At 42.3% G+C, this 27,827-nt stretch overlaps 1 protein-coding gene across 5 annotated transcripts in view; it reads right to left on the bottom strand.

Annotated features, from left to right (window-relative positions):
• Positions 1-203: 203 nt before the first annotated feature.
• Positions 204-27,827, bottom strand: part of PPIL2 (peptidylprolyl isomerase like 2) — a 59,133-nt gene continuing 31,509 nt past the window's right edge. For 4 of the 5 annotated variants that reach the window (XM_073559107.1, XM_073559105.1, XM_073559106.1 and 1 more), the window contains 15 exons: positions 19,142-19,193; positions 14,353-14,444; positions 14,084-14,173; positions 8,851-8,926; positions 8,066-8,226; positions 7,914-7,989; positions 7,680-7,786; positions 4,819-4,908; positions 4,630-4,663; positions 4,406-4,523; positions 4,260-4,316; positions 4,101-4,173; positions 3,700-3,762; positions 2,339-2,481; positions 204-1,000 (listed from right to left, as the gene is read on the bottom strand). In XM_073559107.1, coding sequence (XP_073415208.1) covers positions 910-1,000; positions 2,339-2,481; positions 3,700-3,762; positions 4,101-4,173; positions 4,260-4,316; positions 4,406-4,523; positions 4,630-4,663; positions 4,819-4,908; positions 7,680-7,786; positions 7,914-7,989; positions 8,066-8,226; positions 8,851-8,926; positions 14,084-14,173; positions 14,353-14,444; positions 19,142-19,193 — 1,323 coding nt within the window. In that variant the 3' untranslated portion in view covers positions 204-909. Of the gene's footprint in view, positions 1,001-2,338; positions 2,482-3,699; positions 3,763-4,100; positions 4,174-4,259; positions 4,317-4,405; positions 4,524-4,629; positions 4,664-4,818; positions 4,909-7,679; positions 7,787-7,913; positions 7,990-8,065; positions 8,227-8,850; positions 8,927-14,083; positions 14,174-14,352; positions 14,445-19,141; positions 19,194-25,039; positions 25,145-27,827 lie in introns of those variants that run through there. The other variant, XM_073559109.1, reaches the window with a different exon arrangement.

Below are 27,827 nucleotides of genomic sequence, written 5' to 3'. Positions count from 1 at the left end.
TTTGGGTGGTCTAACATGCAAAGAACACTTCCAGGTTTTAGTAACACCCTGAGGACACATGCCTAATTTGCTGCCACTATAGACTTGTTTGGGAACCTCTGATCTCATTTATTTATGCAACAACTACCAACATTTACATAATAAAAGTCACTTGAGGTTTTTTGGGAGCAATGCACCGGACAAAAACTTTGTACAGAAACACATCAAGAAAATATACTTTATGTACAGAAACAAAACTAAAATGGTCCAAAAAAAGTAATAAAGACACACACTAAGCATTCACAGTCTTCTCAGTGATGTGGAAACCCTGAGGAGAAGACCAATTTGGCAGAACATCTTCTTCAAGATATTCAGGAGGCTTCAGTAACATAGGGTGAAGCTTTACAATAACTTCAGATCTATGGCAGACAATATTAAAATAACAAATGTAAAGTAGACAGGTAATAAAAGTGAATGTATGAAAAAGAGGTGCTACTACCATTCAAGAGCACGATGTTAAATTATTCTGGATGGTCTCAGCACTGGAGCTACGAGCAACAAAGTTTTAGTCATGAGGACAGCTATTTTTATGGACTTTTCCAGCAACCAATACCATACCCTAAAGCGCCTGCTCTCTGGCACCAATAAGAAACATTTTACGTTATGTTAGAGAGCAGAGACTAATCACAAACCCTGCCTACTACTGGGTTGTGCGCCTCCGTACGCATCGTCTGTTCTCTCCTCATCAATATTTTCTTGGCCATAAATGATACAGGTCCATAATGCAACAAAATCCACGGAATAAATATCAGCTATAGAAAGAAAATATAGCTTGTGATGTTAGAGAGAAGAACAACTGTCCAAAAATGTCATAGAAATCCAAGAGGGAAGATGTAGTCTGGAGTTCAAGGGGGCACTACCCTGAAGTCTCTACCAAGAGCTGAAATCTCCAAAGCCACGAGTCACTCTCTCTTTTTTGCTAGTAGAGGCGCCGCTATCGTCGCCTTCAGCAGCACGTTTCCTGAGGATTAAAACCAAACCATGCATTATTTGCAGCAGTTTCCAGTACATACCTCTCACATTAGATATTAGATGAACATCGCAAGCAATATAATGCGTGTAGGAAATATTTTGATTTTAACGCGAGAACCCCTAAATTCCCAGGGAACTTCAGAGCAGCACTGATATTCAGCACCAGGCGATCTCTTGATAGGAAAGCGCATGCTTGGTTGACCATACAGGTTTTATTGGAAATAGGGTACGATCAATTTTATTGTATTATGCAATCTTTGAAGCAATATGTTTTGTTAATATCCAATGCTCTTTATCAAGCTTTATGTTCTATATACATGCATGCATTTAAAGATCAGTTTTTGATAGGAATAGATACATTTTGTGTGTCTTTTGGTGCTTTCTTAGTAATGAAATGCAGATGACATCAAGCCAAGTATGTACAGGTGCATCTCACAAAATTAGAAGATCATTAAAAAGTTAATTTATTTCAGTTCTTCAATACAAAAAGGAAAGCTCATATATTATATAGAGTAATTACAGTGATCTATTTCAAGTGTTTATTTCTGTTAATGCAGTAAGGAGCCCCGACCAAGTACTGAGTGCATTTACTAAACACACATTTCAGTAGGCCAACATTTCGGATTTTAAAATCATTTTTCAAGCTAGAGTTATAAAGTATTCTGATTTACTGAGATAATGACTTCTGGGTTCTCATTGTCTGTAAGCCATAATCATCAACAGTAACAGAAATAAACACTAGAAATAGATCACTGTGTGTAATTAATGACTCTATATAATATAGGAGTTTCACTTTTTTTATTGAAGAAGTGAAATAAATTAACTTTTTGATGATATTCTAATTTTGAGAGAGGCACCTGTATTTGGCAGTATTCTTAAAAAAAAAATAAAAAAAATTAAAGCTTGTTTATAGGTAGTATATAAAAAAAAAAAAATGCTGCGGCAGCCATGTCTGGGTCTTGTATCTGGAGAAATAAGTGTTACACTGTCCAGGTGCAGCTGCATACCTTCATGTGACTGCAGATCAGGTGGTGGCAGCTGCTGTTGGGGGTAGAAAGTGTTCCTTGGGGGTTTACCCTAAGGAACTCTTTCTTGCAAAAAAATTAATGGAAAAAAAAAAAAAAAAAAGTTATGGTTCTTAAGCAGCTGATCATCCCAGGAGAGCAGATAATTGCTAACCACTGAAACCATTCAGCGTCTACAGAGCATAAGCTACCATCTCTACCAATGAATCACAAAGACTAATAATAATTCCCACTACATTGAAGAGTCCTAAAAACCCTAATGGCGCACAAGATACACGTTTTTCTTATTTTAGGATACTTACGCTGCAGTCATATTAATATATTTTCCCACGCCTGTTCTGTAGGTTTTCGGCTCTTGTGTTTGCTCTTTTTTTGGCAGCACTGGCCGTTCTTTCATTTTTTGTTCTTCTTCCTCTTTCAGAGCCTTCTCCCTCTCTAAAGCGACCTAAGAAGCATGAAAGATGTATTTAACACAACACAAGCCTTCCCCAGTGCATCTTCCAGGTTAATTGTTTTACACTAGCAGATAAATTGCTAATAACAAGTGCCCATCGACAATATAGCAAGTCAATCGGCATTTGTTTATGTGCATTTCTATGACCATGGGGTTTTCAGACGAGTGACCATTCGTATTAGCATTGTCCTCTTCCCCAATTCAGTTTCCAGTTGAACTGAAAAGCAGATGCCCATTTAGATGTGATCAATCATTTATTCAGCAAGTAACCATTTGCCATTCTACTTCTGGACATGTGTACACTGGACAATGATTATTATGATCGTATGGACAATTACCGTATATACTCGTGTATAAGCCAAGTTTTTCAGCACTTTTTATGTTGAAAACACCCCCCCTCGGCTTATACATGAATCATTGTGACAGAGGGGGAACGGCGGAGCTGCAGGTCACAGGAGGCAGAGCAAGCGGCTGCGGCTAAAGCCTGAGCCCCCTGCTAAAGAGAAATATGAATATTTACTGCTCTGGCAGGGAAAAGGAGCCATGTACACAAGGATGGGAAATAGGAGCCATGCATTCCAGAATGGAGATGAGGTGACAATGCATAGCCGGGCTTATACTCAAGTCAATGCATTTTCCCAGTTTTTCATGGCAAAATTAGGTGTCACGGCTTATACTCTGGTCGGCTTATACAGGTTATATGTAAGGTAATACCCTATGTAAGAGGGCACTCAAAGAAAGCCGAGCTTTCGCAGATCAGATTGCATCTCTCAGATTATAAGCAACCTGTCCATGTCATAGAATTGTGCAACTACAAAATTATTCTAAAGATTGCCAACATCACAAGAAGAATGTAGAGAAGAACATTTCTCACTGTAAAAGGATTGATAACAATGGCAGAATATCAGAGTCTAGACAAGATTATTGACAAATGCCAGACTTTATTCGTGTTATTGGGAGGTTTGTCTGACTGCGACGAGAGGAACCGGTATTTCAGGTGCAATAGTTCTGTAAGTGGTGAAAGAAGTGACAACAAGGACAAGAAGTCCAGATATATATACACATCGGTCTCCTTGATTAATACTTACACTGGCATCTCCACTCATTGACTTTCAGATTTATAATAATTATTAGCAGCACTTGTGGTTATACGCATCTGTATTTATATGTTCTGCGCTGATTTAAGGCAAGAGGAATGATGGCGCTTACCTGTGCATCCGCCTCATCATATGGATCCACAAAAACCACAGTACTTTCTATTCGGATGTCCTCCTAAATGGAGCAACATTTGTAATTAGTGGGGCACAATCCATCCAGAACGGTATGAGTAATTTCCATGACAAAGATATGACGGTTCTATAATTACTTATAAGTATAGTGTTTCTGATAGCCATGCTGTTATTCCAAGGTGACACTTACACACTGATATCATATTATTTGTACTCTAGGTGCCTAGTCAACAACACAATCTCTAATAAACTGGCAAACTTTGTTCTCTAAGAATGTTTGGCATTTAGAAAACAACAAAAAAAAAAACCCCATCCCTTTGCAAATGTTCTCTATATTATTAGAAATGAGTCCTTTAGGAATGTTTATGTAGAAAACATCACCTTTGGCCTGTCAGTCTTTGAGTCAGTGTCCACTTTTTCCATAGCAGTTAGGGTATCAAATCCTCCAACAACACTAAAATGACAAAGTTTAAAAATCCATGATACAAACACTTGAAGGAGTAAAACATTTTGGGGTCTAAAAGAACCCGATGCACTTACCGTCCAAACACTGTGTGCTTTTTGTCCAGATATGTACAGGAGCGGAAAGTTATAAAGCTGTAGGATAAGGAAATCATATAAATGAACCGCACCGATAATCACGCAGAAAATGTTGATTGAGACCCACAAGTAGAAGAATCTCTTACAACTGGGACTTGTTGGTGTTGGGGCCAGTATTTGCCATGCTAAGAACTCCACGACCCGTGTGACTTAAGTTTGGCTTAATTTCATCTTTGAAAGGTTTTCCCCAGCAGGATTCACCTCCTTTTAAGATAGGGAACAAAAATAGAAGTGCATGATATAGTGCTAGAATAAAGGGCGGAGGACTGGAGAGAAATCGTATGTCTACACAGAACGGATGGCTTTATACCTGTGCCTGTTCCTGTAGGATCTCCTCCTTGTATCTGTAAATATACAGGAAAAAAAATGCAGGTTTATAAAATATCCTCATGTCACTTTGAAAATGCCTAATTAGAGGGGGGTCTTCATTTTTAAACCCCCCTCACTTAAAAGAGTTATTACATAGAAATTATTATGATTATACTGGACATATACATACAACAAAGTTCCGAATAGAGCGGTGGAAGGTTGTCCCATCGTAGTAATTCTTCTTGCAGAGTTTAATAAAATTTTCACATGTCTTTGGTGTCTAAGAGAAAATACATATGGGGATAATAAACCTCAACACTGCATACATTTAATGTATGGTCAACTCAACACTCAAATTATCTATTGTCTGGGTCAAGTAAGAAGACAAGCAAGAATATCTTCAAATTACTTTTGTTAATGAACCTTGAGGAGTCTAACCCAGTCCATATGGCCTTTTGGGGTATACAAGAAGGAGAAGGTGGCACAACATGGGGGTAATGTCGCTATGTGCCAGGACAAAGAACAGCTCTCTGTAGCTCCCACTCTGGTGGACTCGAGATGTTAGTGCATTGCCTGGACAGCATCTAAACTGGCCGATTCAGGGACATCGTCCGGGAGATAGACGCAAGTGGCAAATCTCACACCAATGGCTTTAGGACATGCTACTTCCTTAGGCCAAGTTCCCACGATGAGAATTTGGTGCTGTTTTGATATGCTGCATATTTTCTGCACCAATTACCTAATTTAGGCTACTTGTGTTTTATTGCTTTGTGTCATAAGTGGAGTTATACAGATCCAAGGCAGGAGGGGCATTTGATCACTGTCTGCACCACCCAGGTCATTGAAGCAGGTTATCTGATGAAGAGCAGACAGGTAGTTGTCAATGTTAGATAGTCATTTGGGCTAGCAGATGTGTCCATGTATGGCCTCCACTGGCACATCAACGTTAAACGCATGGGCTTCAATGCTTTCACCTTGAGTAACCACTCTGTGTGTACTGCATACAGGACGATGTAAAAGATTTTGCTTTTTTTTTGTATTAGAATTTTAGTTTTGTAGAATCCATGAATATATCCATGATCAGGGAGCATATTCGCATCTGAGGGTAAAATTTAAAAATTTTGGTAGCTGTCAACAGACAGGAGCACAATATCTCCTTGAATTATAGATATATATTTATCCGTGGAATGTTTAAAATGCTTAAAGGATGGTTGGTTAGATGACGGCCATATTGTTTCTCTAGGTTTCTGCGGAAATAATGATCTACAGCAGACATGAGGGCTAAAACTGGATTCAAAGCAAATCTAATAAGCTGCCCCCTTCTTACCTCAGCTGAGGGGTGTGGGGGAGTAAGGGATCTGGTGAGACCCTTTATAATATGTCATCTAAGGAATATCAATGTCAAACCCTAGGAGAATCAACATGTATTGCAGATGTCCGGCAGATTCTGGAGTTCTCCTCCACCAGAAGCTCTCACAGATCTAATTTGTAAGGCGCGTCTGTATTTTCTCCCTTTTATTTTACACTTCATATTTATTTTATACTGTTTTTTGCCTGTATGTATGGTTCTTTATTATTCCATATTTGTATTTTTTTTTATTTTTTTAGCACTGTACTACTTTTGTAACATAAATAAAAAACATAGTAAATTCGTCCCTTGTTGCTCCAATGATCCGAGAAGAAAAAACAGGTTGTGTTACCTTGTAGCCAGAGTGCAAGTAGTGAACCGTTCAGGAGCTTGTGAGAGCTGGGTGTGCATGTGTACCCGGTGCAGGTATCTCGCTTTGCTGGTAAAATGAATGTGGATGGCAGCGTAATGTGTGGCGTGGATGTGTGGACTGTCTGTGGGGTGCTCCAAGCTCATTGTTAACCCATTGTAATAGGTGAGTGGACAAGCGAGTGGGAAGTAGAGCCCCTCTTTACGGTCACATCCGAGGTACGTGTTTCGAACACATTCGTTTTTATATGTGGATTTGTTTTTTGGATCTCATCTTGCAAGTCTATGGGGATAATCAGCAAATAAAATGATATACCGTGAATTTCAAAGACGCGCTTGCAGGTCAGTTTATGCAGCCTTAAAAAATATAAAGCACGCCGAGTGTGAGATTTCTGTAACTCAGCCACCTTGCTGGAACTGTAATGCGCTGCGCTTTTTGCCCACGACAACACGCAAAGAAAAAAAATGCATCAAATAGTCGTCGGGTGAACTTCGCCTTACAGAAGAGCATTCTAGCCCTGTCACTTCTAGCACTCTACTACGACATATTAAACAATTAAACTTTGTAGCAATTTGGAGTCCTGCCAGAACTACTGAGTATTAATTACACAAAGTTTATTAAAGCCCCGTGTCTCCAAGTAACGATTTTCATACGTGTTGCTTTTCTTAACCTACCAAAGACGCCATCCCTTGTCCTTTCCCCGAAAAAAAAAAAAGAAATAATACATCTCAGAATGTAACTTTTGCCTTGGGTGCTTTTTCTTTGCATTGACATACTGATGTCATGACTTTTTTTTTCCCCACCAAAATTCCCTAGGTTATTTCTTCCTGGTTTAATATGAACTATAACAGATTACATCCCTGTGCTTTTCAGGTCACATAAAATGGGTCACAACTTCTTTAAATATTTAACACTTTATTTTTCTCCGCCACCCCCCCCATAGTTAGTAACTTGTTGGACACACCCGTATCCCTGTTGCCACAGTAACAGAAAAGAAAAAATTATAGAAGCTGATAAGGTGTTGCTATGGTAGCCACCGTGTCTTGTATTAGGCAGAGTTAAAGGTAAAGAACCGTTCACTTATGATTCGGCTGTCGAGCCTCTAAGACGCCGCGTTAGGTTTCTAATTATGTAGCATTTTTCCATAACATTTCAGCAAACACCACATCAGTCATAAAAATGTGAAACGTGAAGAGCGGCATATTGATAGTTATCTCAGACTAGACACATCCGCCCACGCCATGAATCATACCGAGCGATTAACAATTACAGCGCACGGATCCCCATGTCCTGGCCACGTTAAATAAAAACCCCCCATATACCCCTCACGTACCTTGTCACAATAAAGCTCCAGGTTAAGGTCACCCTTGTTGGTGTGGAGCCGGACGTAACCCTTCTTTTTGACATACTGATAACGGACGGCATCTTCCGCGATGGCAGCTTTATGTTGTGGTGAGAAAGGAAAAATGATCAATTACCAGGAACCGAACGAGAGAAAAACTGTTCGATATAATGGTACGAAAATGGAACAGAGCGGCATGAACGACAAGGATGGGTGGCGACGTACCCGCCTCGTGGGTGGTCTCCGGAGTCATCGCAGTGGAGGTAAAAGATGCGCTCACAGCACCGGTAGAGTAATGAGCCTGTATAAGAGACACAATCATTACTATGTACTAGTAAACATGACCCAGTGTAGAACATATGGTAATTGGCGCTCACCGCATTTAGTTTATCTGTAGCCTTTTTCTCTGGACCTTTCATGGTGGCCGCCAGCATTTCGTCTCCTTTGAACTCCTTGTACAGTTCACTAAGTGTCTCCCGGGTTTCCATGTTGGCATTTTTCAGGTGGTAGGATGGGTCCTGACGAGCTTTTTCCTCATCTAGAATATTAATTTCAATACAGCCATATGAACAGAGTAGCAAATTGGCTCTGGCTACATTGTAATGAAGTGATTCACTAAAGGCAGAAGAAGCTGGGTGGCCATCCAGATGGCACAGAGGGTGATGGGCGGCTGGGCCAAATTAGTGCACGCAACATATCAGACTGTGGTTTAATAACAAATCAACGCTCATTGCAGATAAACAGTGCAAGGGGGAATTTTACTGTGCCGATAACTTGGAACATGCTTTACTAGGAATTAGGGTCACGCGAGATTGTAAGCTTGCTTAAAAATAATCATTCTTGGTTACACAGTCCTGTGTAAACATTATCCTACACCCAAAGGCATTAAATTGGATGAGTACATGAGATGTTCAACAAGAGCCCATTTTCAAAATTGAAGGTCCTCAAATCCATGCTATGGCCCCAGAGCACTGGCCACACTGATTCCAATCATCTTTATGATAAAGGACAGAAAGCGATCATCCAGAAGGCGTTTGGGGACTCTCGTTATGAGAACCGTTGGTAGATGCATCTCCACTTGCCTGGTTATAAGTAAAAACCGGGTTGTAATGCTGTATACCAATCCATACAACTGACAAATGTAGCAAATAACAAAACTCACCGGGGTCTACAACTTTCAGGTTGTTCTTGACGTGATAGAAATCTGAGACGTTAAATTTTTCTAGCTTTGAAGGATCCTGATGAACAAATAATATGAACTCAATATCGCAGTGTAAAATAAAATATTTCAGGCAATTTAATTGTGAGCATAAAGTCATGAAAGGAAACTGATGCAAGGTTCCCAATTTATCTAAAGAGATTTCTAGTAGTGGGCCCCTATCATGCTCATGAAACTACGGTTTAGAAGTTTTACCCTGAGAAGGATATAATGTATTACAGCAGAATTATTGTGCGACTTTCAGCAAAATCATCAGAATAAACAATTTTTGTCTGGTCATACAGCAATCACATGGAGGATTACAGGAGAAATCTGCAAAAATAAACCAGTGAGATTACTCTGTGCTGACTATAAGAACTAAGGATACACTACCAGAGAACCAAATGAGTTCAGAAAATGCCCAAATAATACTGTTGCATAGTCATAAATTAAATACACAAAGAACTTGGTCTTGTGCAAAAGGTATAAATATTTTATTCAAAAGTTACATCTCTAAAATATCAGTAAATAAAATATATGAGACACATATAGTGGAGAACAATATGGCCAAACCACCCGACATCAGTATATGGTACCACAACCAAATGGGCGATCTACTGATAGCTCTCGGGAAAGGGTTAAAGGAAAAGAATACCCCCTAGTTCCTAGTCAGGCACTTAAGTTAAATTACCCCCCGAGGAAGCCCTTGTGTGCGAAACGCGTAGGGGTATTGGCGGGACCCCCCCCGACTCCCACTATGGGTAAGAAAACCTTCTTTGTTATATGTGCACCAGTGGTCTGTTGATAGGAGCTCAGGACGCAGCATTTTGGGGTTATTTGGTGGGCCATAGTTATGGCACTTTAATGTAGTACATATTTAGAAGGGTAATTTAACCTAAGTGCCTGACTAGGAATTAGGGGGTATTCTTTTCCTTTAACCCTTTCCTGAGAGCTATCAATAGATCGCCCATTTGGTTGTGGTACCATATACTGATGTCGGGTGGTTTGGCCATATTGTTCTCCACTATATGTGTCTCATATTTTAAATTTACTGATATTTTAGAGATGTAACTTTTGAATAAAATATGTATACCTTTTGCACAAGACCAAGTTCTTTGTGTATTTAATTTATGACTGTGCAACAGTATTATTTGGGCATTTTCTGAACTCATTTGGTTCTCTGGTAGTGTGTCTGTTTATAGAGTTGCCCCTCCCGGATTTAAGTCCAATATTTTGATCAATCATAGGTATGATGTTCTGTGCTAAGAACTAAGGATATTGTCAAACTAGCAGATGGTGCCATTCATGGTCTGCTCAGGATAGTTTCCAGTATAAGCCTGCTGCTGTTGTATAGTACAACACTTAGAATGATTTGGGCAGCAGTGTACATAATGTATAACCCAGCGGTCTCAAACCCGGCAGAGTAAATGGGCCACACATAAAAAGAAATTTGAGCTGGCTGGCCGCATTCCTTTCAAACTTAATACACCTCGTACAAACACGGCTCCGCTCCGCCCACCTCGTACACACACGGCTCCGCTCCGCCCACCTCGTACACACACGGCTCCGCCCACCTCGTACACACACGGCTCCGCTCCGCCCACCTCGTACACACACGGCTCCGCTCCGCCCACCTCGTACACACACGGCTCCGCTCCGCCCACCTCGTACACACACGGCTCCGCTCCGTCCACCTCGTACACACACGGCTACGCTCCGTAAACCTCATACACACACGGCTACGCTCCGTAAACCTCATACACACACGGCTACGCTCTGTACACACACGGCTCTGCTTCGTACACCTCATACACGGCTCCGCTCCGTACACCTCGTACACACATGGCTCCTCTCCATACACTTCGTACACACACGGCTCCTCTCCGTCCGCTTCGCACACACACGTCTCCGCTCCATACACCTCGCACACACAGCTGCGCTCCATACACTTTGTACACACACGGCTCTGCTACAACCACCCAGTAAACCCCTCCTGACCCCACACAAACTTACCTTCATCCAGCACCATGACAACCAGCACAGACAGCAGCATACTGCATACACTGAGGCCCCTGATCTTGTGACCCCTGACTCCTCCTCTCCTGTGACCTCATCCCAGGTCCTGTGCACACAGAACAGCCATCGCGCGCTCCTGAATGCGCGCCTTCCACCTGCCTCAGGGAGTGAGACATGTGGTGCACTGCACGCCGCAGATGCCTGCCTCAGGGGCCACACACGGCCTGCGTGTTTGAGACCTCTGGTATAACCTATCCCATATAGTTACTTGAACCTAATAACTTAGCAGTAGGAACGCATTACACATGTTTGTGCTTATTTAGTAAAAGGAAAAAAAAAAAAAAAAAAGTGAAAGCATGTTATGATTTACAATCACAAACTAAGTTTCTATAGTCACTGCTCATGTCTGACATCTTGGCAAACCCTGCAGAACAATGATGTAGTTCTATCTTATCAAATGCTAGCTTCCTTTATCTTCACTTCTATTTCTTAAAAGCTTTGAAGATGGATCAAACTACAGCGATAAAATGATGATTACAGACAAACACTAAATTTCATTGATCAAAACAATTTAATATCAAATCAAATTCACTTTCCTATTCATTAACTCACTCACCAAGCCCTTTAAATCTGTTAACAGGCATATAATGCTCCACTTCTGGCCAAGTGGTTCGGGGCATCTACCCACCTAGTTGTTATACATGTATCGCTGCCCCCACTCCCACTCTTTTTTAAATTGACAGCACTGACTCCTGTAATGTGTACGGTATAACATGTAGGTGAGTGTACCATATAACTCACCCATGGCAAAGGGTGCACCGAGCACCTCATTATTATATCTGGACAACATATTCAATTACTAAGTCTCAGATTCATCAAAGCAATTACGCCACAAATCTAGTGTAAAATGCTTTGAAGAGTCACTAAATTTTTGCAGAGTTAAGTTGCTTAAAAATGTTGCCACTTTTGAACGTTTCATTGCCAGTTTCGGCCCGCTCAACAAATTCACGACGAGCTGTGGCATACCCCTTATGCCACCAATCTTACTCCAGTCTCTGACAGGAGTAAGATTTGTCAGGGCTCATGCCTCTTAATGAATTGTGAACATCTGACTCCAAATGCCCCTTCTGTCATGAAAAATTGTGGCCCAAAGGAACAGTTTTTATTAGGTCTATATCCTCTATAATGTGCAATTATTTTGTGCTGAAAGACTGCCTTTAACCACTTCCATGTAAAATCACGCCGGAGACGTACCAAGGCTCCAATTCCGGTCCTGTCACTGAGTAAGGGTCTTTTTAAAGGGCAGATGAGCTGCCCAGAACAATCGACAAATTACCATAAAGCAAGCAGATGAGTTTACATGAGGGGATGTGTTGGCGACTGACAAGCACATTTATCCCTTCCCAAAAGGTGCAGTCAACTAATTAATTATCGTTTGTCACTGGATCACTGGAGTTCCAGTCTAGGAACTCACTAGATGACATGATCACAGTTTATGAGCCTCGATTTTAATGCATCGTTGATCTTACAGAGCAATAAAATTTAATAATGTTACGGTCAAATGAGAAAATGCAATATGGAGGGATTTTAATACAATCAGCAAAGCTCTTTGTTGCGCTCCCTCGTCATTTTACAGTTTGCAATCGACAGCTAAGTAGGACTAAGAAAGGAATATAATGCTTTATGTCCCAAAAATCTGGTAATTATATTTGTAATACACAAAGATTTATGACTCCTTATACCGCTACCAAAATGTGATGGGAGGTTTTAAAAGGATTTCATGAATGTCAGTAATTTCCAATGTGAAGTCAATTACTTCTATCCAGCTTGTCCAGTACAAGGCAGGGAAGGTAGGCCTTAGGATTAGACAGACATGGCTGAAATTACCGTAATTTGATGTCACATGGGCGCAAGCGATGTATGGAGCGAGCACCGTAGCCGAGTCTAAACCACAGCTGGCAGATGCAGACTGTGCTATACAGCCATGATCTGCCTGTAACACCGCCAAGCAGCAACCACAGCTAGCTCCAATCACTGACCGTGGCATTTAAATCGCTGGGGTGCAATTGTTGTTGAGCACCAGCACTCATTTTCCCGTAGATCAATTGTGGGGTGCCAACGGGATACCATGGCAGTCGCGGGCTGCTGAAGGCCCCATGCCTTCCACATTGGTCCTCCTATAAAGCCAGGCGGCATAGTAGAACATTAATTTAGCCACATACTGTGGCATGACAGCATATAGTATAAGTGACCAAATGATTAAAAGTTCCATAGGAGAACTAAAAAATAAAGTACAAATAAAAAAAAAAATGCTTTAAAATATTGAAAAAAAATTAAACCCCCATTAACCAGTTAAAAAAAATATGTACGGTATTTGGTATTGTGTTCATAAAACTCTGATCCATCAATGATAAAGTTGTCTAAAACTGTACATTAAATAATAAATGAGACACCAGAATTTGTTCTTTTGCAGTCGCTTCATTAATAAATGCTACAAAAGAATCTCATAAAAAGGTGCCAAAAAAAATTATTTTGACAAAGTTTAGAATTTTTTGCACCGTCTCAACCCACTTGAAGAGTATCTTCGGCGTGCTCGCAAAATATGTTCGAGTTCCCGCGGCTGTTCGACAGCCTAAACACATCCAGGAATTTCCTAACTAACAGGGAATCCCTGTGTGTGTTGTGGCTTTTGAACAGCTGCGAGACATGCAGCCGCAGGGACGCAAACATATTTTTCGAGAATGCTGAAATCACTCGGTTTGCCCCAGAGCATGCTCAATTATCACCTTATCAAGAATGAACGATCATCACTAAACAACATGTCATGCAGGGGTTAATGGATCCATATAGGTCATTGTACATGTATATGGCAGTGGTTTTAGGCAGATCATCAATTAAAAAAAAAAATGCTACAGCACATTCCATTGGATGCCAAATAATGGACCATGATCTGCCATGTAAACATTGTTTGGTGCGTCTACGGGGCAATATGAGGGATACAGCCGATGGCATGGGGCATTACTGTCCACAATGCAATACACTTCCATATAGCAGCCTTCATTTTTCCATGAGGCTAATGTGATTTAGTTTATCATTCCTTTAGCTTTTTTTACCTGCAGCAAATACTTATACTTTTTTACAGCTCAGTGCCCCCACAGAACTGGATGATGCAAGTTCCTACCTGTAGAGTTATGATGTCTTGGCGGGTGAAAGGTTCATCAGTTAGTAGGTCTTTGTAACTCTTCGGTTTAATATTTAATTGCTCAACAGCCTGGGTGGGGAAATGACAGAGTTAATTTTATGACAAGGGTTGAACATGGATAGGTCTATTAAAGTGAACACTATGAAGCACGTACACTAGATCTTACTATTACTCTGTGCCAACAGAACCGTCTACCTCTCAGTAGTTGTACATTAACGGCAATGTATAGTAAGGCGGTTTTCACTTACTTCATATGAGAAGACATTTCCTGTCTGGCTGATGGCCACGATGTGGGAATTATTGGTAAAGACAGAGAACAGCACCGGGCAGTGATACTTCCCTAGAACAGAAGAGAGTTCTCAGAATATGGGAAAAGGAGACGTTACACAACATGTGACAGTTTACAACAAATTGCACTGATTACATAGATCATAACAGATACCAAGAGGAATGAGGGCCCTGCTCACAAGCTTACACTCTGTGTGATTATTGTTATGCTGTAATGTCTATTCCTGTACAAGTCCCTTCTGAAATGTAAAGTGCTGCGGAATATGTCGGCGCTATAGAAATAAAATTTATTATTATTATTAAAGGGGTTTTGCCACAAAATTCATTTTAATCAACTGATCTTGGAATATTAATAATTTCCACAATTGGATGTGTTAAAAAAAGTCTCCCTGTGCGGAGATAATCTTATACATGTGCTCCTGCTGTGTACTGTGTACTGGCCGTGTCTGATCATACAGGTACAATGGTCTGATCACACCACAGCTCCTGGGCAGGGGAGGAAGGAAAAGAGTATACAGACAGGACAGCATGGGATGACAGCTGATTCTTTTTGTGAGGTAAAGCATTTCCCTGCCTATTTAAAAACTTCATTTACCGCAAAGAAAGAATCAGCTGTGATCCCCTGCCTGTACACTCTTGCTTCCTCCCCTGCCCAGGAGATGTGGTATGATCAGACCATCATGGTGAGACACAGCCATTACACAGTACACAGCAGGGGCACATTTATAAGATTATCTCAGCACAGCAACATTTTATTCAAACATGTTCAATTGTGGAACATATTATTATTACAGGATCTATTATTGATTAAAATGAACTTTGTGTGAAAACCCCTTTAAGGCCCTTGTATACATTAGACTAAAGTCGGCAGCATCTGCTGATATCGGTCATCAGTTTAATGTGTATTGGGGGTCTATCTATTCTTCCCCAACATGTCAGCGAATAGACAGATCTTTTTGTTGGCGTGACAATAAGTAGCTGCCACAGGAGTCTGGCAGAGGCTCTCTCATAGAGAACACAAGGATACTTGGCTGAGCCGAGCGTTTCTGCATATGGAAAGTTAGGAGAGCTAGCTCTCGGACAAACAATCATTTGTTGAAACTTGGCTCTAGCAGAAAAAAACTTGACTCTAGTTGGAAGTTCTCTAAACCAGGCAACCCCTTTAACAATAACTTATGATGACAGTTACTACAATCCACTCCAGTTCCCATAGTCTTCAAGCCTTCTGCTTCATTCATTGCCAGTCTTTCAGATAGACACATCACATCCATTTAAAAGGGTTGTCCGCTCAAAATCAATAAGTAACAGTAACTCTGTATGTCTTTAGACATTTGAATCCCCCCAGGGCACGCAATGAGCGATGTATGGATTCGCCAATTTGTGAGCAGGGACCGGAGGGTATGTATGCATTATACACACTCCCAGTCAAGGCAAGTCTAGTGAGTGCTGCCTCGCTCCATACACTTGCATAGAGCGAGGCCATGCCCCGTCTAGTGATGTGTTCAAGCCCACTAGCCGAGAGTATGTATAACGTATATGTGTATATCTTACAAGTCACACAGAGTGACTGCACACTTATCGATTTGGACTGGAAAACCCCTTAAGTTTCACATGACCGTGGCAACCACAGCCTGGAAATTATGTAGTATCCACGACATTATGTCAAGGCAGTCTGCCATGGTCAATGGAACATCTCAATAGATGCAAGGGACGGTAAATAACGTATTTTGCGGATTATAAAACGCACTGGATTATAGGACGCACCCCAAATTTTTAGGAGAAATTTTTTTAAAAAAAATAAATAACTAAATCTTTAAATAAATAAAAACTTTTTTTTTTTAAATACCGTAAATAAAATGGTGGTGCCTCTTATAATCCATGCGTCCTATTGCTTACTGGGGGTGGTGGCTGCGGTGAAGCGGGGTCCCAGGGTCGCTGCTGGAGGAGGCAAGATAGGCGCATTGCTGCAGGTCGCAGGCAGGGATGAGGGGATGTTCCTATGTGTGCCGCTCTGGGTGAAAATGGCTGCAGTGCTCTTTGGAGCGGGGGGGGGGCTCTGCCGGCATTTTGTGAAAGTCCGGAGCCCCCCTCACAAGTCCATTACTGCGATGCAGTGGCCTCTGGGAAAATGCCTGCCAGGAGCGGCGCATGCTCAGATTGAGATCTCGGCAATGAGATCTAGTCTCCCGATATCTCGTGACGAGATCTTATTGCTGAGTTCTCAATCTGAGCATGCGCCATTTTCCCCGAAGCCACCACATCGCCGCATGCTCAGATTGAGATCTCAGCAATGAGATCTTGGGTGCCAAGATCTCGTCTCTCGAGATTTTGGGACAAGATCTTGTTGCAGAGTTCTCAATCTGAGCATGCACCGCACCCGGCGACCATTTTCCCGGAGGCTACCGCATCGCAGTAGTGAATATTCTGGGGGGCTCCAGGCTTTCCTAAAATGCTGGCAGAGCCCCCCCTCCGCACCACAGAGCAGCCATTTTCACCTGAAGCGGCGCACATCGTAACATCCCCCCATTCCAGCCTGTGGCTTGCAGCAACGCGCCACTCTTGCCTCCTCCAGCAGGGACCCTGGCTCCACCGCGGCCAGTAAGGTATATCCGCATTATAAGATGCATCCCCATTCCACCCCCCCCACCCCCCAAATTTGGGGGGAAGAAAAGTGCGTCTTATAATCCGATTAATACGGTATATTTCAAATATTTTTTTTTTCCTACATCCAGTTCAATAAAATATTACAAAACGTTAACATAGAACTCTCAAAATCTATTTAAGTCTTAAAGGGGTTCTATGAAAATAGAAAAAAAAAAAATCACTGTCACTATAAATAACAGATCACACTTCACTGTAGATCATTAAAATGGTTGTCATTTTATAACATTGACAAAGACCTGTCCTACAATATAAAATGACCGGTGTCTGTAAGCATATCAGGTAGGAAGCTTCTCTCCCTCCCTTCATTTGTAGGAACACATGTTCCTGGTGAATATTCAATTGTTTTTTACTGTGGAAATACCATTAGTGCTGAGGTAAGAAGAGGCCACATACAATGCTGTCCACTCTTTATCTGATTTAATACTGGAGAAACCAGGGGTGCTGAGGTAAGAAGAGGCTGATCACACTGCTCTCTTCCCTGTCTATCTGATCTAATACTGGAGATTCCAGAGGTGCTGAGATAAGAGGCTGCTCACACTGCTGTCCATCCTGTCTATCTGATCTAATACTGGAGATACCAGAGGTGCTGAAGCAAGAAGAGGCTGCTCATACTACTATTCACTTTATAGTTGATCTAATAAATGAAGATACCAGGGGATCCAGAGGTAAGAAGAGTCTGCTTATACTTCTGTCCATTATATCTATCTGATCTAATACTGGAGTTACTAGAAGTGCTGAGGTAAGAAGAGGCTGCTCATACTGCTTTCCACCATGCGTTTCTGATGCAGTAATGGAGATACCAGGAGGTGCGGAGGTAAGTAGAGGCTAATCCCACTGCTGTTTACCCTATCTTTCTGATCTAATATAAGAGATACCAGGGTTGCTGAGGCAAGAATAGGCTCCTCACACTGTTGTCCACCCTGCCCATCTGATCCAATACTGGAGATACCATGAGTGCTGAGGTAAGAAAAGGCTGCTCACACTTCTATAGACCCTGTATCTGATCTAATACTGGAGAATCCAGGGGTAAGAGGCTGTTCACACTGCTGTCCATCCTGTCTTTCTGATCTAATACTGGAGATACCAGGGGGTGCAGAGGTAATATGTGGCTACTTACAATGTTGCCAACCCTGTCTTTCTGAATGGCCACAATTTTAATTCTATAGTAATTACCTCCCTAGACAAAACAAATGTGACTTCCTAATTATGGCCAGCTGGTGACACAGCGGTCAGCACTGCAATCTTGGTGTGTTGGGTCCTCTGTTCAAATCCCAACAAGGACAACATCTGCAAGGAGTTTGTATGTTCTCCTCGTGTTTGTGGCTTTCCTCCCATACTCCAAAGACATACTGATAGGAATCTAGATTGTGGAATTAATGGTGCTATATAAGTGAGTAAAATAAAAATAAATTATAGATAGTTATTACATTTTTTTGCAATGACACTTAATTTAATCATTTCATTTTTCTAGACTCAGAGAACCCCTTAACTTTGTGTTTGCACTGGTGGTTTACAGAATACTGTATTGTAAAACCTAAAATACACCCCAGCAGGACTTACCTGAGCAGTGGTACGGGAGGCTAGGCTATTAGATAGAAATGTATGATGTCCCAGATAAATGATTGAAATATATTTATCATCACGTATGGTGACGTATTTAGTAGTGTTTCTCCTTCAGTCTGATTCTCAGAAAATCATCTGAAGCCATGACTGCCAAACCCTGCTGTGCTGACCAGATTTGCAGAAGTATGTTATAGCATACTGTTAGTTGTACTGTATGTCACTCTATAGACTGATAAAAGAGATATTTAGGAGTAGAGTATCAACATTTCTACAAAAAGGTGTGGGGAGAACAGAATTGGTGCTAGCGACCTTTGGACACGTTTCGCTTGTAATCTAAGCACATGCAAATCATATAGGGACAGGGAATACTGCCACTAAATTTAACTCTTACAAGTCAATATCTGAGTAGGAAAGAGAAAGGCTCAAGAAGTGTACTTTAAGTAGAACTATCATCTTCTTAGTTTATGTTACAGCCATATATTATATAGATACATGTGCCACCATTAAAGACAACCAACTTACCATCTTGATTCTTTGCAAAGTTCAGCTTAATAAGAGATTTAGCTTCTAGTTTCTGCAGAAAATAAAAGTAACAAGAGTTAGTGTGGCCCATAAAAATACAGCAAGGCAGGAGTGTAAAGGTTAATGGTCTATTATACTGAAATAGTGACATTACAAATTGTTGTAAATAATGCCATTCCTTACAATATAATAATGGTGTGTTATTAGAACTCTGGTTTGCGCTGTTCTTTGGAATTCCTTTTAGAAATGGATGAGTTTATTAAAGAGAACCTGACAGCAGACTGATGTGGCCCAAACCATGGGCAGCATGAATCAGAGCCCTCTGCATGACTGCACGCTGAGAAAATATAGTTAGAAGTTCCTAGTTAGAGGTGATTGACGGGTATCTCACTATGGGAGGGACCTGTCAATCACCTGCAGCGGTGCTGGGACCGGTCGGGGAGTTGAATAAACCTGGCTGAAAAGGTGCAGCCAGGCTCTGACTCATGAGGGCCTCTGGTTTGTACAGCATGACCCAACTGACCCGTTCCCCTTACCATTTTGGGGTGTGTCCTACAAAAGGAATAGCAACACCCAATTGTCTATTTATTTATAAACAATCAGGGACAACTACGGAGGAGTGACAAAGAAATGAGAAAATGTGCCTCAAAATTCAAGGTGCTACTAAAACTAACATGTCAGTAGAGATGACAAATTTTCTCTAAAGGAGAAATTACATAATCTGCAAAAATATGACATTAGATAACATTTCTTCTGCAATCCATCCTTACACCTCTCTCTTAAAAGCCTCTGAGGGCTTTGGAGACCAAATGGCAGGAAAAGGGCACCATGATGGATTGTGCCGCTTGTTTCTCTGGGACATAAGTGAAATTCATTTACCCTGATCTATGAAAATAATATGCTATTTTTGCTTATACAGGGAAACCTGAGCTGACAGCCAAGGGCCAAAAGATCATTCAGCTGCCACTTCTCTAATGCCTACCTAGAATCTGTTAGCTCTTGTATTACAACACCCATCCCTTTTACATTCCCTAGCACCATCATCCAAAACCAACCATGTATCACAGGCAATTCTGGCAAGAGAACGTGCAAGAAGTGAACTAATATACACAACAATATTTATCTGGGGTTCTGCTTCTGGCAGGAGGCAGGTTAATTAATAGTCAACTGGAGAGTCCATGACCTACTTTCTAAGAAGCCGGCACTAGGAGCCTGAAGGCTTGGTGACATACGATTGTGCAGGGTGTGTGTGCATGACAGGCTTCTTTTAAGTATACATAGAAAATGGGAGAATACTCTACAGGCAGAATTTAGAGAGAGTCCAGCACCCTCTAGGGAGTGCCTGAAGTCTGACCCCATACAGTATGGGGTATCTTGTATACCTCCATTTGGCTAAGGAGACCTCGGCACACCTGGCATCCACCATAGAGGACTTAGAATGGCCTTGGTCCAGGAGGTTGTGACATGGGCCAAATACCTGTAGGACATGAATGAAGCATGTACTGCCTCTGCATATAAAGGCTGACATGTGCAAGACATGCTTATGCACACTCATAGAATGCAAGATATTCAAAGCATGCAGACGGCCAGGGTGGAACGGATAATTAATATCCAAGGAGCTGGTGAAAATAGAGTCTATAATTATGTGTGTATTAATATGCTGGTAACAGGATATGCACAGATCTCCTTGAGATGCCAGAACTTCGGTTGTCTGAATGGGGGGCAAAGAATTAGGAATCCGAATAAAAAAAAAATTGTCACATAATTTGTAGTCAGGCTGACATCTGTTCTCGGGTGGCTCTAAACCTGTTACTACAAAGTAAATACGGGAAATTTATTCTACTTTTGGTAACCACAGTTATGAGAAGAAAAAAAAAAGTAACATAACCTGAAACATGCCATGAATTCAGTCTGCCTCGTCTTCAGGGTATGGCCGTAAAAAACACTGCTGGTGATCACACACAATCATTAACCTACTGATCCAGTTACAACATCTCTGCAACTTTAAGTCTAGCAAAAACAATAACCCTTCTAAACATATTTGCTGGAGCATGTGATGAGTCACTTTTCAGCACCATTATGATCTGTCCCCGAATTAACATGTTGAGTGCTGTAAGTAATGCACTACACGTAGATCCCCAGCTAGCTATTACCATCTAGTGGTGAAACTAGGACCTGCATAGAAGAATAGTGGGACATTTAGGTAGTCTTTGTGCTCAGTTGAACCCGTTTGTTGTTATATTACATTAACCTTCTGTCAAAGATTAGTTCCCATAGATTGCATGATTCACAGGCTACAAATAATGATACTCCCACATATCAGCGGTCGAGAACAGGATCTGCATTGTCAGCACTGACCCACTGTCCTGGAATGTGACTCTGCCAGATCTCACAGGTGGCGTCTAATGCCAACATACCTCTGTTCAGTACTTTGGCAGAAAAGGGTGCTCTTACTGCGTGCATAGCACAATATGACACATACTTGTCCCTCTTATTTACAAATGTCAGGACGTATGTTATAGTGCTTATCCCAAGTCACCTATATAACAACGCTACCAGGAGACAGGCCAGTACACCAGGAGACGTGGAGGGGGCCGTAGGAGGGCAGCAAGCCAGCCTTTGTGCAAGGAGGAACAGGAGGAGCACTGCCAGAGCCCTGAAAAATGACCTCCAGCAGGTCACAAATGTGCATGTGTCTGCACAAACGGTTAGAAACTAACTCCATGAGGATGGTCTGAGTGCCCGACGTCCACAGGTGGGGATTGTGCTCACAGCCCAACACCGTACAGCCCTCCAAAGAAATGCCACCCCAAACCATTACTGACCCATTACCAAACCGGTCATGCTGAAGGATGTTGCAGGCAGCAGATCACTCTCCACGGCATCACCAGATTCGCACGTCTGTCACATGTGCTCAGCGTGAACCTGCTTTCATCTGTGAAGAGCACAGGGCGCCAGTGGCGAATTTGCCAATCCTGGTGTTCTGTGGCAAATGTCAAGAGTCCTGCACGGTGTTGGGCTGTGAGCAATTACAGCTGCAAGTCAGTTTGACAAGTCTTTATGAGTTTTCCACATCCTGCCACTGGGATTTTTGCCCACTCCGCAAGGCAAAACTGCTCCAGCTCCTTTAAGTTAGATAGTTTCCTCTAGTGAAAAACAATCTTCAAGTCTACATATTGACTAGGCCACTCCAAAACATTTACACTTAAATCACTCGAGTGTTTTAGCACTATTCTTTGGGTCATTCCCTTGTTGGAAGGTGAACCTCCGTCACAGTCTCAAATCACTGACAAACAGGTTTTGCTCAAGAATAACCCTGTATTTCACACCATCCATCTTCTCCTTGACTTGGACCATTTTCTCAGTGCCTGCTGCCAAAAAACATCCCTACAGCATGATGCTGCCACTACCATGTTTCACTGAGGGGATGGTGTTATTGGGGTGATGAGCTGTGCAGGTTTGGCAACAGACATAGCGTTTACCTTGGTGGCCAAAAAGTTAAAATTTTGGTCTCATCTGACCACAGCACCTTCCTCCATACATTTGGGGAGTCTCCCACGTCTTTTGGCAATCTCAAAATGAGCCTTACAATTTTTGTGTGTAAGGCTGGTTTCACATTATACTTTGTGTGCACAGCATAGGCCTGCGTACTTCTTTCCTTAAGATCCGCATGAGTCTTGCGTACCTATATTTAACATTGTGTACGCAGGGCCATGCGTTGTATGCGGATGCGTCCCTGTGCGTTGTTTTGACGTGCCCGCCGAACGCATCGTGTTGCTATATAAAATAATGCATCAATATACTTACCTCATCTCCTGCGGATGCTGAATTTTTGCAATTTGCTGCTATATCTACACCCAGAAGGCAATTTTCAACAGCTGGTGAGCCGATATACAACTTTTCTATATTTTTTTTTATACAGATACTACAGCATAAGATCACAGCTGATTCTTTTCGTGAGATAAAAAATTTCCCTGCCTGTTAAAAAAATGTTTTACCTCAAATAAAGAATAATTTTTGATCCCCTGCTGTAATGTCTGTATACTCTTCTGCTTCCTCCCCCATCCAGGAGATGTGGTATGATCAGACCGTGTTCCTGTACGGTCAGACACAGCCATTACACAGTACATAGGAGGGGCACTTTTACCTGCAGGTAAATAGCAAGTTTTTTTTTTGTTTTAACCCCTTAATGACAGAAAATACGTCTTTTTACTGACCTGAGATATAAGAGAATATCATCCCCACACAGGTGACAATCCAGCAGCTGTCAGCAGTCCACTATAGCTGACAACTTGCTGTATCACAAACAATCAGTGTTGCTGCTGTCAAAAGTGACTACATCAGAAAAATGTTTAAGAGATTGTGGGGGCTTCCGCTTTAATCTAATTGACACACTGAGATCATGATTGTGTGGTCCTGATGTTTGCCATAGCAGTTCATGGCCAAATAGCGGCCTTAGAAAAAAAATAAATTACCGTATATACTCGAATATAAGTCGAGATTTTCAGCCCAAAAAATTGGGCTGAAAGTCCCCCTCTCGTCTTATATTCGAGTCATATACAAAGGGGGTCAGAGGGGGAGGGGGAGGGGGTGTCAGGTCATACTTACCCGTCCTGACGCTGTCTCTTGAGCCCCCAGCTTCTCCCCGTGCTCTCTCTTCCTGCCTTCAGCGGTCACGTCGTGCCGCTCATTAAAACTCATGAATATGCGCATATTAATGAGTTTTAGTGAGCGGTATCACAAGACCGCTGAATGCAGGAAGAGAGAGCGCGGAGAAGCTGGTGGCTCAAGAGACAGCGTCAGGACGGGTAAGTATAGCGATACTCACCTGTCCTGCGTCCATGGCTGCTTGCTGCTGTCTGTCATCGGTCAGTGACTTAGGACAGCAGAGGGTGCGGTGACGTGGATAGTGCGCGACGCGCCCCCTGCAGTCTGAACGTCACTGACTGATGACGTGGCAGATAGCGGTGAGCAGCCATGGACGCAGGACAGGTGAGAATCTGACACCCAGCGACGGAGAGGTGAGTATGTCATTTTTTACATGCAGCAGCAGCGGCATGGGGGCAGCATCTGAGGGAACAATCCATGGAGCTATTTATGGGGGCAGCATCTGAGGGAACAATCCATGGAGCTAATTATGGGGGCAGCATCTGAGGGAACAATCCATGGAGCCATTTATGGGGGCAGCATCTGAGGGAACAATCCATGGAGCTATTTATGGGGGCAGCATCTGAGGGAACAATCCATGGAGCTATTTATGGGGGCAGCATCTGAGGGAACAATCCATGGAGCTATTTATGGGGGCAGCATCTGAGGGAACAATATATGGAGCTTCTTCTGAGGACACCATATGGGGGAATAATCTATGGAGCATTTCCCACCCTAGACTTATACTCGAGTCAATAAGTTCCCCCAGTTTTTTGTGGCAAAATTAGGGGGGTCGACTTATACTCGAGTATATACGGTAGCGTTTTAAAAATGGTGCTGATGTAAGGCAGACATGTGGAAAATGTTATTTATTAATGTTTTTGTGTGGTATGACTATCTGGATTAAACAGATCATTCAAAGTTTGAAAATTGCAATTTTTTTACATTTCTGTCTAGTTTCTGATATTTTTTATAAATAAACACAAAACATATCAACCTAAATTTACCATTATCATAAATTATAATGTGCCACAAAGAAACAATCTCAAAATCAATGGGATTTGTTGAAGCGCTCCAGAGTTATCACCACATAAAGTGATATTGGTCAGAATTTTAAAAATTGGCTCAGTCACTAAGGGGTTAAAAGGGAATCTGTCAGCAGATTTTTATATGACAAACTATTTATACGTGCACGTAGCTCTTTCAAAGACAAGTTCAAGAATTACATATCCAGTCTTCTATTCTACTGACCTTGTCCCGTGGGCCTCCGCTGCACCTGCTCCCCTGCATCCATGTACTACTTGCATTGAATAAAGAAAGGATTGTTTTTCTGCATCACGGAGTGCCACCTATTTTTTCCCCTTTGGCCTGGACTCTGTACGACGCTGATCGTTTCAGGTGTTGCACCCGGGATTTTGCTAGCTGTACACTGCTGGTCTGCCGAGTAAGCTGGAAAAGGTATGTTTTCAGTTGTTTGGTGCTGGCTTTTCTCATCTATTACTTAGAAATCAGCGTTTGCAATGATATGCAAATTAGGATGTAAATCTGAAGCCTCTGTCACTCCAGCGCTATTCCTCGCTCAGCGCCAGCGTTGTCTCCTGCTTTACAGACAGCCTCTATACTGTGAGATATCAGTCAACGGAGCCGGCAATCAAGCAGGAACTGGCAGCGTTAAGTGGGAAATAGAGCTGGAGTGACAGAGGATTCAGGTCTATATATACAGTTAGTTCTTCAGCCTTATTTGTATATCATTTCCAACGCAGATTTCTATGTAACAAAGGAACTGACTGAAGGAATTTCTGGTCTTTGCTTTGAAAGAGCTACATACACATAAAAATACCGTAGCTTGGGAGGTGAAATCAAACTCACAGATTCCCTTTAACCCCTTCACAACATTAGACACTATACCATCCATGTGCCCTGGGCCTTAATTCCCATGGACAGTATAGTACGTCATGTGTGATCAGCCGTGCTCACGGGGGGAGCGCGACTGATTGCAGCTGGGTGTCAGCTGATTTTCACAGCTGAAACCTGGCACTAAGTGCCAGGAGCAGTCACGGACCGCTCCCGGCACTTTAACCCCCGGGACACTGCAATCAAACATGATCGCAGGATTCCGGGAGCAGGCAGAGGGGCTGTCAGCTCTAATGGCCCCTCTGCCTTTGGATCGGAGACCCCACGGCATGACGCGGGGTCCCGATTGTTGCCATGGAGACCCAATGTCTCCAAAGCTGAAAGACTTCCTGTCATGTCGGGAAGTCTCTCAGGTTAGTATTACAGAAGCTGCAGCGCTGACAGCTTCCATAGCATGCAGATCTGCATGCTATAGAATCGATCAGCCTGCACAAAATGAGTGTTCCACAGTGGGACAAAGTGTAAAAGCAAGAATGAAAATTTTTTTTTTTTTTTTAAATTGTAAAAATATTTAAAAAAAAAAAAAAAAAAAATTTATTCCATCAAAATTTAAAAAAAAAAAAAAAATCTAAACAATAAAAGTACACATTTGTAATCGCCGCGTCCGTAACGACCCGACTTATAAGACTGTCCCACTAGTTAACACCTTTAGTGAACACCACAAAAAAGGGCAAAAAACAATGCTTTATCATCATACCACCGAATACAAAGTGGAATAACACACGATCAAAAAGACGGATATAAATAAATGTGGTACCGCTGAAAACATCATCTTGTCCCGCAAAAAAACAAGCCACCATATAGCTCCATCACAGGAAAAATAAAAAAGTTATAGCTCTCAGAATAAAGGGATGCAAAAATAATTATTTTTTTATATAAAATAGTTTTTATTATATAAAAGCGCCAAAACACAAAAATATTATATAAATGAGGTATCGCTGTAATTCTACTAACCTGAAGAATAAAACTGCTTTATCAATTTTACCACACGTGGAACGGCATAAATGCCCCCCCTCCCCCAAAACAAATTCATAAATTGCTGTTTTTTTGTTCATTCTGCTTCCCTAAAAGCAGAATAAAGAGTGATAAAGAGACATCCCAAAGCAGTCCCTGGGGAGGAAAACAGCAGAAAACCCCATTCAGGTCCTTCTGCTGAAGCGTAGGTATGGACCTTGTAAAATTTGGCAAACGTGTGGATAGAAGACCAGGTTGCCGCTTTGAAAAGCTGTAGGGCAGATGCTTCATGGTGTACCGCCCAGGAAGCGCCCACTGCCATGGCAGAGTGAGCCTTAATCCCCGGGGGAGGCACTCTGTTCTTATCCCGGTAAGCCTCCAAAATTGCAGTTCTGATCCAGCGAGCAATCGAAGCCTTGGAGGCCGGCAGGCCTCTTCGCGCACCATCTGGAATGACGAATAGAAGATCCGTCTTCCTATAGGAAGCGGTCCTAGCCAGATAGATCCTCACTACCCTGACCAGGTCTAGCCTGTTCAATGAATGAAATTACGCAAAGGGGATTGCTTCCGAGGCTGCCACCATCCTGCCCAAGACCTTCATTGCTGAACGGAAGGAAGGAAGCCGAAGGCCTTGAAGAGAGCGAACTTCTTGCTGGAGGATTGCTCTCTTCTCTTCAGGTAGAAAAACCCTCACCTGTTGGGTGTTGAACAGCATGCCTAGGAAGTCAAGGCGCTGAGTCGGAACAAGGCAGGACTTTTTCCTGTTGACTAGCCACCCGAACAGCGCAAGGGAGTCAAGGACGATGGACAGACTTTCCTGGGCGTGAGAAAGAGTCGGAGCCTTGATGAGCAAGTCGTCGAGGTACGGGATAAGCACTAGGCCCCTGATCTCGAAAATGGCCATCAATGCCGCCATGATCTTTGTGAAGACCCTGGAAGCGGTTACGAGACCGATCTGCATGGCGACAAACTGGAAATAATTCCGCCGCACCGCGAAACGTAGGAACCTTCGATGAGCTGGAAAATCGGAACGTGGAGGTAGGTGTCTCGGATGTCTATGGAACACAGGAATTCCTGCGCCTCCATGGAAGCAATTACTGAGAGGAACTGAGAAGGGAGGCGACGGAAGCAAAGAAACCCGGAACCTGAGCAGGATCTTTTGGAGGACGGG

Source organism: Dendrobates tinctorius, unplaced genomic scaffold (assembly GCF_039654945.1).
Source record: "Dendrobates tinctorius isolate UK_male_01 unplaced genomic scaffold, ASM3965494v1 ptg000265l, whole genome shotgun sequence".
Classification (NCBI taxonomy): domain Eukaryota; kingdom Metazoa; phylum Chordata; class Amphibia; order Anura; family Dendrobatidae; genus Dendrobates; species Dendrobates tinctorius.
This window is presented reverse-complemented; position numbering and strand designations above follow the sequence as displayed.